Source organism: Heteronotia binoei, chromosome 1 (genome assembly GCF_032191835.1).
Source record: "Heteronotia binoei isolate CCM8104 ecotype False Entrance Well chromosome 1, APGP_CSIRO_Hbin_v1, whole genome shotgun sequence".
Lineage (NCBI taxonomy): Eukaryota > Metazoa > Chordata > Lepidosauria > Squamata > Gekkonidae > Heteronotia > Heteronotia binoei.
Window position 1 is genome coordinate 194,309,474 of NC_083223.1, and position 12,417 is coordinate 194,321,890.

General features: G+C 46.1%; 1 protein-coding gene across 1 annotated transcript in view; it reads right to left on the reverse strand.

Annotated features, from left to right (window-relative positions):
• Positions 1-605: 605 nt before the first annotated feature.
• The window catches only part of LOC132576570 (dynein axonemal heavy chain 6-like), an 82,515-nt gene continuing 70,703 nt past the window's right edge, over positions 606-12,417 (reverse strand). The window contains exons 12-14 of the mRNA XM_060245865.1: positions 10,012-10,169; positions 8,780-8,926; positions 606-930 (exon numbers count right to left, since the gene is read on the reverse strand). Coding sequence (XP_060101848.1) covers positions 718-930; positions 8,780-8,926; positions 10,012-10,169 — 518 coding nt within the window. The 3' untranslated portion in view covers positions 606-717. The remainder of the gene's footprint in view (positions 931-8,779; positions 8,927-10,011; positions 10,170-12,417) is intronic.

Below are 12,417 nucleotides of genomic sequence, written 5' to 3' on the forward strand. Positions count from 1 at the left end.
TTTTATCTATTTTAAATAATTTATTATGTAATTGATTGTATTTGAGACTGTTTGCATTGTTTTATTGAATCATGGAATTCCATGTCTGTGAGCCGCCCTGAGCCCGCCTTTGGCGGGGGAGGGCGGGATATAAAAATAAAATTATTATTATTATTATTAAGTTAAATCACTGAAAGTTAAATCACTGATTTAAACAACAGGTTAGTTTTAATTCGGAAGCCTTTTGTCATGCAGGTAGCTGTGTGATACCAAGAAGTGTGGTGGATCCAGTAAGCATAAATTCCCACCCCAGAAAGTTTGAGGAACACTTTTGTAGGAGCTGGAAAATAGTTCAGGGAAGGATGACTAAAATGATAAAGCACATTCTTTATGAAGGCAGTGGTTAGAGAAGAAAACAGAAGGGCAAGCTTAGAAACATATAAGCAGTTTTTGACCTAACACTAGGTTGTGAGACCATTAGATTAAGAAAAGAATATACTTTGTAATTAAGGATTTTGCCACCATAAAGAGATCTGAAATAAATTTGAGAAGGGAGGAAAGGTGAGCAGAGATTGTAATGTTACAATAATGTGCTGCTAAATAAGATGATAAATGATGAAAAGATAAAGCAGCAAGAAAAATATATATATTTGCATTTTATCACCATACATTCAGAGTTTACATAAGTCATCTAGCTGCTGAAAGCTAAATATTTTGGAGTTCTTTCTTTTACATTCCTCAGTCATCTAATTGGCACAGCAGTGCTACACCTCTTGTTATCCAGTGGCTGGGAGTTAGCAGAACTGGTAGATTGATTGAGGTTACAAAATTAGATGATATTCCTGTAGTGGACAGTATTCCAGATCTTTGAGGTGTCCAGTATAATGGACATTCATAAAGTAGAAACTGTGCTTCCTCCTCCAGGTAATGGGAACTTTGATGGGACCCAATCTGAAAAAAACCATTTTGTTGAAGTAAATAAAAACAAATCACTTTAATGACATTTTAAATATACCATACAGGAGTGATCCCCAACCTTTTTGGCACCAGGGACCTGTTTTGTGGAAGACAATTTTTCCATGGACCGGGCGGTGATGTGTGTGTGTGATGGTTTTGGGATGATACAATTGTGCACTTTGTTTTGGTGTAGTGGTTAAGTGTGCAGATTTATCTGGGAGACTGGGGTTTGAATCCCTACTCCTCCACTTGCAGCTGCTGGAATGGCCTTGGGTTAGCCATAGCTCTCGCAGAGTTGTCCCTGAAAGGCCACCTTCTATGAGATCTCTCTCAGCTCCACCTACCTCACAGGGTGTCTGTTGTGGAGGAGGAAGGTAAAGGAGATTGTGAGCCACTCTGAGATTTGGAGTGGAGGGCAGGATATAAATCCAATGTATTATTATTATTACTACTACATAGTAATATATAATGAAATAATTATATAACTCATGGCCTGGTTGCTAACAGGCTATGGACCGATTGTTGGGGACCTCTGGCATACTGTATAGAGGGCTCAGTGAAGAACAGTGTGGAAAGCATTGTACTTGCTATTCATATACATTCAAGGAATGCAAAGCATTTATAGCAAGAGCACAAGTCCTTGTCCCTTTTTTGAGTTGAAAGAATTGCAGGGAATGGATTATAGCATGTACAAGGCTCTGCATAAAATATCCATGTCAAAAGTTGAGTGCTGTGTGTCTGATCTTCCACCATGGGTTTGCAGCACCAGCATGTTAAAGTGAGTGTTCCATAGATTTCATTTCTAGCACAACAAAGGGTAGATGGACTAGTAGGCACAGGACATCTGAAACACAGGGAGACACACCAGGGCCACCAGAAACAGGTGGATAGAATACATCACATGCTTACAACAGACAAGGTATGTGTACACAGCATGAACATCAGACAAACTGGATTGCACTGAGTACTGCACACAAGCACTAAAAACACTCAGACATCAGGGACTACAGAGCCTTTTCATTCTTTCTCATGTGCTTGAAATAGCTCTGCAGCTAATATTTGCACTTGGAGAATACAATTGCACAGAGCCATTTGAGAGGTTGTAAGGAACCAGGTGAGAATTCTTTTGATCTTCTTCGTGGTCTCTGTGCATCACACTGATGGGATATAGGCGCCTGCGCCGATCTCGATCGGTATTCTTGAAAGCTGCGGATTTCCGCGCCCCAGGCCCAGTGCGCATGCGCAGAAGCCCCACTGCGCATGCCCACAGGGACCGGAGCGGACATCCCGCCAGTTCTCTTCTGACCGCCGCTTGGATCGGTCGATCTCTCGCACGGTCGGTAGAAATCCTTTTCTTGGAAGTTGCTAGTTGTTGGATTTTGAACGTTATAGAACTTTACTTGGCATAGACCACACAACAGTCTTTTTAAAGACTAGGGAGGGAGAAGGCGAAAGCATTTTCCGAAACTTTTCCCTCAGTTTTCCCCCTTTTTCCCGCCTTTCCCTCACCCCCCCCCCCCCGTATGGAAAAACGGTGGGGATTTTTCAAAAGGTGTAAGAACTGCGGTAGCAAGATCTCCCCCACAGACGGACACCTTCTTTGCCTTTTTTGCTTGGGAGAAACGCATATCCCCGACGCGTGTGTCCACTGCGCAAAATTTTCCCGCCAGACGAAAAAGAACCGCGTGGGTCGTTTAGCAGCGGCACTGATGGAGAAAGCACTGTCGCCTAAACGAACGTCGGCAGCGACGCACACCCCGTCGACATCGGAGTCGCTCGGCGCCGACAAGAGCACCTCCGACGCCGAACGCCCCACAAAATCGGGCTCGGCATTAAAGTCCGCCTCCTCCACTCCTGCAAAACGGCCAAGGGAGGAGAAGGGACTGCAGCCGGAAGCGAAGAAAAAGAAGAAATCGGACAAACATCGATCGTCCGCAACTTCGCTACCGACGTCACCATCGGGATCGACGGCGAGAGTACCGCCACTGAAGCTGTTCGCTTCCCCACGCCGCCGGTTAAGCCCCCCGGTGTTGGCATCGATGTCGACGCAGATCGCCATTTCATCCGACTCGGATCGCGACTTAGAGCTATCCCAGAGATCGGGAGCGGAGAGCAGCCCACTGGAGATACACACAGTGGAGGACACCGCTCAACCCCGAACGCCGATCAGGGAACCATCAGTCAGCCCCGATCGTCGGCAAACCCAGCACCCCAAGGAAGATCGATCTACCACGCCGAGGGAGGACCGCGGGCGCGACCGTTCAAGAAGCCCTCGACACGCTCCCCGGTATCGGCATCGATCCAGAGATTCAGAGGAGAGATCTCGCAACAGGGATCGTTCTCCACCGAAGCCACCTACAATGTCGTGGGATCAAAGACAGTGGCAGTACCTCTACGGGTCCTGCCCCATGCCTTCTATGTTCCCCTGGTTCCCTCCCAGACATCTGGATTGGGACCAACAATCGGAAGCATCTGTCAGATCCCGAACGTCATACCGACCTCGACACACACCGTCGGCGTCGGTGTCGAAACCACCGGACGCAACGCCACCGAAAGAGCCGAAAACTACCCCACGATCTCGGAGCCCCGAGCGGAAGACTCCCGAGTCACCAAGGGCCCAAGAAACACCCAAGCATTCCTCGGAGCACTCAGGATCCAGAGAAGGCTCCCCAACATCCGGGGAAGACTCTCCCCGAGAGGAAATTTCTTCGCCGGAAGAGCCAGCTCCATCCAGCAAGGTAGGCGATGAGTTGCCCATATCTCCAGCAGAGGACTTAAAATCATATGGAGATTTAATTAAAAGGATGGCACACACTCTATCGCTACCGACGGTCCAACCCAAGCCGGTGGTTACCGATAACGTGTTCGATGTCGTACAATTGGATACCTCGACGGCCATAGCTTTACCGCTTACTACGGTGATGCTACACACGACAAAAGCATCGTGGGACAAGTCAGCCTCAACACCAATAAGCTCCCGAAGACTCGACCACATGTATCGAGTCCAGGAATCCACAGCCGAGTTTTTGTTTACCCACCCGAAGCCAAACTCGGTGGTGGTGGCGTCCTCGTCAAAGGCCAGAAAGACACATGCTTCTCCTCCAGACAAGGAGGGAAAGAAGTTGGACAATTTAGGCAGAAAAATTTATACGGCAGGCTCGCTGGGAATAAAGGTGGCAAATTATGGCGCGTGCATGGGCCGCTACCAATACGCCCTATGGGATCAGTTATCAACACTTCCGGACCTGTCAGAACAAGCCAAACAGGCACTCAAGAAAATTCAAAGGGAAGGCATAGCACTAGCTAAGCAGCAAATTAATTCGGCTAAACATGCAGGTGACATCTCAGCAAAAACACTCACCTCAGCTATCACCTTAAGACGCCACTCTTGGTTGAGGTCGACGGCACTCCAGCCGGATACACAATCCTGCATCGAAGATCTTCCCTTTGACGGAAGTGGGCTATTCAGCTCCACCACAGACACCATATTGCAAGAGATGGACAAAAGCATCAAAACATCTCGCAATTTGGGGGTTCCCATGTCATCTAGAACCCAGGGGAAACGCTCCTGGAACAAACCTTGGAGTAAGAAGCCATTCTCCAAGCAACCCACCGAGCAACAATGGAGGCCCAAAGGTTCCTCAACCTACTCCAAGCCGCCGTACAACCCGAAAACGAAGTACTCACCTAATTCGTCACAGCCATCCAGACAAAAGGGGAATAGACCGTCCAAACAGGGTCTTTGACTGCCCTTCCCCCTGTTTTGCCCCCTACCTTTCGGACTCACACCATACCAGACTTTTCCCATACTCTCCGGCATGGTCCACAATCACTACGGACAAATGGGTTCTGTCGATAATCCGCGAGGGTTATCAAATAGAATTCAGAGAAAACCCCACAGTTCCCACTGTCATTCACACCAGAGCATCTCTCACTCTACAGGAAGAGGTCCAATCGCTTCTCCAAAAAGATGCGATAGAGAAGGTGCCAACCAACCAAGAGGGGCGAGGGTTTTACTCCCGTTATTTCACCATCCCCCAAAAGGATGGAGGCCTTCGACCCATCATGGACTTACGAGGCCTAAACAATTTCATACAAAACCACAAATTCAGAATGGTCTCCCTACAGAACATCCTACCCCTACTGAACCAAGGGGATTGGATGGCCACACTAGACCTGCAAGATGCCTACTTCCATGTGACCATACATCAGGGCCACAGAAAGTTCCTCAGATTCACAATTGGAGACTCCCACTACCAATACAAAGCTTTGCCCTTTGGCCTCTCTACGGCACCGAGAGTTTTTACAAAGATCATGGTGGTGGTGGCTGCTGTATTAATGGCTACATAAAGGTGCTGTCTGTATGAACTGGCACCTCTCTATGACTCCGTTATACAAGCTAAATGCAGATTGTTCCCTTCAGTTTTGTACAAAACAGATGTTGTCACATGAGATAACTGCTATCAAGCATGGCTAACCAAAGAAATTCTTAAAGTGTGTGTGTGTTTGGGGGGGGGGAGATCCAAGTGATTCCCCTGCAAATAAAAATACCACAGGTTTATGCTTGGGGGTTGGGGGTAAGCTGTTCAGGCAGAAGTAGCTGCCTCCTTTTGCATGAGAATTGGACTTTCCATGCTGTAAGAATTATGCTGATAACATAATTGTCTTTCCCTATATAGACGACTGGCTGCTGGTAGCGAGTTCGGAAATACTTTTAGCACGGCACGTAGAAGTCACCTTAGCCCTTCTGCAAAAATTAGGCCTACAGGTCAACCTAAAGAAATCGGCGTTGCAGCCCTCCCAGAGGGTGCAATTCATAGGGGCCATATTGGACTCAAAAGCCTGCAGGGCGTTCCTGCCGACACAAAGGGCGGAAGACATCATATCTCTAATACACGTGTTCCTGACCAACCCTACAGTCACGGCGTTCCAAATTCAACGCCTCCTGGGCTTGATGGCAGCGACCACGGCAGTACTGAGATTCACCAGATTCCACATGAGGACACTGCAACTGTGGTTCCTACGTGTGTTCAACTGCCAAACAGACCCCCCTTCACGCCAACTGACGGTCCCACCGTCGGTGCTCTGGACCCTGCCCTGGTGGCAGGAGAGACAGAACCTCCTCCAGGGAGCCCCGTTCCACAGGCAGACTCCCACGCTGACTATAACCACGGATGCATCCCTGTGGGGCTGGGGTGCACACGCGAACGACATGTGTGTGGGGGGCAAATGGCCTCAGGATCTTCTGCGTTACCACATCAACTTCCTGGAGCTGCTGGCCATACATCATGCCGTCCTCTCCTTCAAACACCTGATTACGGGGAGAACGGTAGCGATCTTGACAGACAACACCACTGCCCTCTCTTATGTGAACAGACAAGGCGGCACGGTTTCAAGGAAACTGTGCTTTCTAGCCCTAAGGATTTGGGAAATCTGCAGAGAATTGGACACAACTCTAGTAGCCACACATCTGCCAGGCAATCTGAACACCTGTGCGGATTACCTCAGTCGAGGGGGGGCCTCTCTCCACGAATGGGAACTCAATTGGGAGTTCCTTCGGCCGGTGTTCCAGAAATGGGGCACACCGGAAGTGGACGTGTTTGCCACACGCAGCACCTCAAAATGCGAAAAATTTTGCTGCAGAGGGGGGGCAGACCCCCTATCGTTGGGAGACGGGTTACTGATCCCATGGTCCCGCCGGCACGTGTACCTCTTCCCACCGATCCCACTGATCACGAGGGTGGTTCACAAGATTCATTTAGAACGCCCCAAGGGGATTCTCATCACACCATGGTGGCCCAGACAACAATGGTTCTCCCCGATACTGCGGCTGTCTCACGGGAGGTTCCACCAATTTCCAGTGAGCTCAGACCTTCTACTATCTCACGACGGCAGGGTGATTCACCACGATGTACCCCACCTGAAACTCACAGCTTGGCGGCTGGAGTGACGAGATTGTCGGACAGAGCCCTTGACGTCATGCTGAATAGTAGAAAGTTATCCACGAGAAAATCGTATCAGTATAAATGGACAAGGTTTGCCCAATTTGTTAACAAGGCTAATAAAGAACCTAGGACAGCAGGCCTGCCACTACTATTAGACTTTTTGCTTTCACTAATGGACAAGGGACTAACGGTGTCATCGCTGAGGGTATACCTGGCAGCTATATCGGCTAACCATGAACAATTGGGAGGCCATTCGGTATTTTCTCACCCTGATACTAAACGGTTCTTAAAGGGCTTAGCAAGATTGTACCCTACGGTACGTGACCCAGCCCCGGCCTGGGACCTTCCAGCAGTGTTGCAGGCGTTAACGGGAAAACCCTTCGAACCAATGGCGACATGTTCCTTGCAATTACTGTCTTGGAAAACAGCCTTTCTAGTGGCCGTTACCTCAGCCCGCAGGGTCGGTGAACTGGCAGCGTTGCGCTGCGATGACCCATACTTGAAATTCAGCGCGGAAGGAGTGAGGCTGCGCCCGGACGTAACCTTCCTTCCGAAAGTGACATCTGCCTTTCACCTGAATGCAGAAATATGCTTACCCGTGTACTTTCCAAACCCAAGTTCAGACTGGGAGAGGAAACTTCACACTCTAGATGTAAAAAGGGCACTCTCGTTCTACTTACATAGAGTGAGGCCTGGACGTAAGGACACTAGACTTTTTGTCTCATATTCCACAACATCACAAGGTGTAAGAGTATCGTCACAGCGGATCTCCAAGTGGATAACTGAGACGATAAAACTATGCTACTTGTTAAACAAGAGGCCCCTGCCAAGACAGATTAGAGCTCACTCCACTAGAGCCCTAGCGACATCGGCAGCCTTTATGAGAGGAATCCCACTGAAGGACATTTGTGATGCGGCCACTTGGTACTCCCCGCATACGTTTGTAAACCATTATGCGTTGGACCTGGACTGGCGTAGACGCTCATCAGTGGGCCGTGCGGTGCTTCAAGAGGCTTCTCGATGATGGACCGTTGCACCCTCCTCCAGGTAGGACTCTGCTTGCTAATCTCCCATCAGTGTGATGCACAGAGACCACGAAGAAGATGAACAGGTTGCTTACCTGTAACTGATGATCTTCGAGTGGTCATCTGTGCAGTCACACTACCCGCCCTCCTTCCCCTCCGCTGCCGGTCCATCTCTAAGGGCTTACGCAGCGGTCAGAAGGAACTGGCGTGATGTCCGCTCCAGTCCCTGTGGGCATGCGCAGTGGGGCTTCTGCGCATGCGCACTGGGCCTGGGGCGCGGAAATCCGCAGCTTTCAAGAATACCGATCGAGATCGGCGCAGGCGCCTATATCCCATCAGTGTGACTGCACAGATGACCACTCGAAGATCATCAGTTACAGGTAAGCAACCTGTTCTCTCTTCACCTGGGAAGTTGGGGGTGGATGGGGCAAGGACTAGGCATACATTCCTCGGCATCTTTGAACTACCATGTTTACACACTATTTTCTGCTTAATATTGTACAATAATGCCCCTTAGCAACTACCATATAATTACAGTTTATGTCCAAATATATGCTATTAGCATGCTAATACATATAGCATTATAACCTGCAATCCTTACTTAAATTTGGGGGGATGGGGAGAATCAGTAGTGTACAAGATAGCAAAGTGGCATAGTGATTAGAGTGTCAGACTAGGATCTAGGAGGCCTACATTGAAATACCTGCTCTGCCATGGAAGCTTTTTAGTTGGCTTTAGACCAATCTACTATTTTATTCTAATCTACTTCAGTGTTGAGAGGAAAAAGATGTAAGCCACTTTGGGGAGAAAGTTGAGATATAAATGAATATAAAGTGAAATTACTAAGTTCTTGTTAAGATGAAATACAGTTACCTGTTGTGGTAAAAAAAGTATGTCTGGTAGTGGGTAAAATCTTGTGTGCAGGTCAGGCTCTTCCAGTGCTTCCTTAGTAGGACTCCAGCATGCACCATCTATGAATAATCCAAAAATTATAACCCCCGTTTTTGGTGCAGAAGATTCCTAAAAGCATCAACGGGAAAAAAATCTATAATGAAATATATATGTAGAAGCATGCATAGGCACAAGTGAGGACGCAGTGCAAAACAGCCCAGCTATCTTAATTACAGTAACCAAGCCCCACAGCTAGAAGGGGTAATGTTCTGTCATAAACACTTATTCTGATCTACATAAAATGTGGGATCGAGATAGGCATGTTAAATTACAAACATACATAGAAAAAGGAGTTACATGAAAGCTTTGCCAAAACCCCTAGTATTTGAATGCCCATGACAACCAAGCATTGGGCTCTCAGAAGAAAAGCAGAGAAAGTATCAAAGTGAGGCTAGTTAGCAGGCACTTGAAGAAGAGATTGGAGTCTCAGAGCCGTTTACAATCTCCTTCCCCTCCCTGCAACAGACACTCTCGGGTAGGTGGGGCTGAGAGAGGTCTCAGAGAACTGCTGTTCAGCTCTGAGAGAGTTATGACTGACTCAAGATCACTCCAGCTGCATGTGGATGAGTGAAGAATCAAACCTAGTTCTCCCAGATAAGAGTCTCCACATTTAACCACTATACCAAACTGGCACTTATGCTGTGGGCCAGTGGTTTTCAACTGGTGGTATGGGTACCATTGGTAGGATTCAGAATTAGTCCGGGTGGGAAACAAGGTTTTCATGACAATTACTAAGAATTTACTCAATGCCCAGATGCACCTGTGTGACATGCCATCTCCTGCTGACCATACCAGCCACAGGTAACCCAGGTCTGATTACCAGCCACAGATTACCTAGGTGTTCTAGAAAGGGAATAGGTGACTTTCCTCTGCATGAGGTTCCAGATGCATATTTGAGACACCCCTCAATATTTATTTAGCACATTTCCTAAGTATTTGAAGTACCTCACATATTCTCAGTAATGTTTACACTTAGCTTGTACTTATAGCCAGTATTCTCCCCATACTGTGGAGGGGAAGAGAAAAGCTGATACTAAGAGTATCTTGCCCTACAGCCCCCTACTGAGTTCATGGCTGACCTTTTGACTTGAACCAGGCCCTTCCAAAACAGAAGTTCTTTAACCATTATGGAACTCCAACTCTTGTTTTCTTACCTGAAAAGCTTTGTTTAATATATATTCATTTCTCTTTACACTTCTAAGATCTTGTTCTTTATTCTGAGCAAATGGAAGAACTTTATGAATAAAAGTAAGGGAATCTACTGATATTTTATTCAACCTAGCATAATTCTGAAGAACAGCAGTAAGAAATCCTGTAGGAATACAAAAACAAATATCAGTGCTATAGTATGCAATGGAACAGGAAATGTGGGACTAGCAAAGGGAAAATTTGGTAATAGATATTCCATTCCTAGGCCCAGTTTACCAATCACATCTTTAAGAATAGCTGTACTTGACCTTAAATTATGTAGATTACCCACATAATTTATGGACATGTACAGCTAAATTCTTTAAAAGCATGATTGATAAACGGCCTAGGAATGGAACACCCATTATCAAGTTTGCCCCTTGTTTAGTCTCCATAATGAAAAAATGAGTGGCAAGTCCCAAAATGTAACATCACTTGCCATCAAGTTAGTAATCCAGTTATTAAATCAGTGAACTATAAAATGCATTCATGATTATATAGAATGTGACTAAACATGTCTGAAAACAGCCTACTTATCTGTCTCTTTCTGGCCTACATCATCAAATAAATAAAAACATGTTACATGAAAGTCCGCTACAAGTTTCCTTAGTCCTACAGGGGTGTTATAAAAACTATGGTGATGTTATTTCACACATTTTTACTTGCTGGATTTTAAAGGGGAGAACAAAAAAAAATAAACTGATAGCAGACACGTTTATATTGTCTTGTACCACGTTGTGAGTACCCCAGAGTTGGAAACAACTGGTGCTCGCACAGGGGACTACCTTTACCTTTTTACCTCTTACAGCCAGCCTCACTATACATTCAGTTTGTGTATATATCATATTTGTGTACAACACAATAAAGCATCTTTCATTTGAAAATTAGCCATTAATATCTCCATTTAAGTGGGCTAATGGACTAAAGAGGAGATAATTACTGAACAGTCATATGTAGATGGAAGAAAACAAAGGTGATGAATATAGGCTAGCTTACTCAAAAAACAGCCTAGTTGCTTGAGCTTGTCAGAGCTTGAAAATACATTAGGCTAGCCATGGTTAAGTTTTGGATGGCAGACTGCCAAGGAAGAAGAAGATGATATTGGATTTATATCCCGCCCTACACTCTGAATCTCAGAGTGGTCACAATCTCCTTTACCTTCTCCCCTCCCCAACAGACACCCTGTGATATAGGTGGGGCTGAGAGCTTTTACAGCAGCTGCCCTTTTAAGGACAACTGTGAAAGTTATGGCTGACTCAAGGCCATTCCAGCAGCTGCAAGTGGAGGAGTGGGGAAACAAGCCCGGTTTTCCCAGATAAGAGTCCGTGCACTTAACCACTGCACCAAACTCTCTCTCTCCAAGGCTGCTAATAGGGGAAGGCAATGGCAAACCACCTTTGCTCATCTCTTGCCTTGAGAACCTTGGGAGGCTGCCATAAATTGGTTGCAACTCCACCTTGAAATATGTTCATTTTGACTCAAATTACAATGTCTTTAAGACTGATACAAAGCAAAAGTATTTTCAAGAATGTGGTCTTTTGCTGTTATGTTCAGATATCACAAAGCAACCAACATTAACCAAAGTGGCCCCTGAAGAACTGGAAAAATCTGTGGCAACACCCTATAATCCATCAAGTTGACACTTCATATTTATTTATAAAGCAGTGATCTCAAGCCAAAGTCAATTCCACTTAAATTGCACTGTACTCAGCTGGAGTTGCTTATTATCTCCTATGTATCTAGTGACAGTGTGACTGAACATTAAAGGTGGTGTTAGTAATGTCTGGAAGTATCTTCTGAAAACAGAGATCTTTCTCACCTGCAGAATCACTATTTTAAATCGTACCTCCCCAAGCTGCATTTTCTCCTGTGTTTGTTTTTTTTTTTAAGTTTGAATGTCACATACTGTCATCTCCTTGGTTGTGTAAAGTGCCTGTCAAGTTGCAGCTGACTTATGGTGACCCCTATAAGCTTTTTTAAGACAAGAGACATTCAGAGATGTTTGTCATTGCCTGCCTCTACATAATGACCCTGAACTTCCTTGGTGGTCTCCCATCCAAATACTAACCAGAGCCAACCCTGATTCGCTTCCAAGTTCTGACAAGATCAGGCTAGTCAGGGGCCATCAAGGTCAAGGTGCCACTTCCTTAAGCAAAAGTATTTCCCTACTGAAATAAAATAAACCAACTAAACCTAGGATTGGACATTGCCAAGGGGCATTTAATAGGTTATAAACCAGCAGTCCATCATTCCACATCACCACCATCACCCTATTTTGAAACTCCCCTTATTGTTGGATGACCACAGCACCTGTATTTTTCTCTGGATTGAAGGCAGGCAGTCTCATTGGTTATCAAGCACAAACTGCTTAA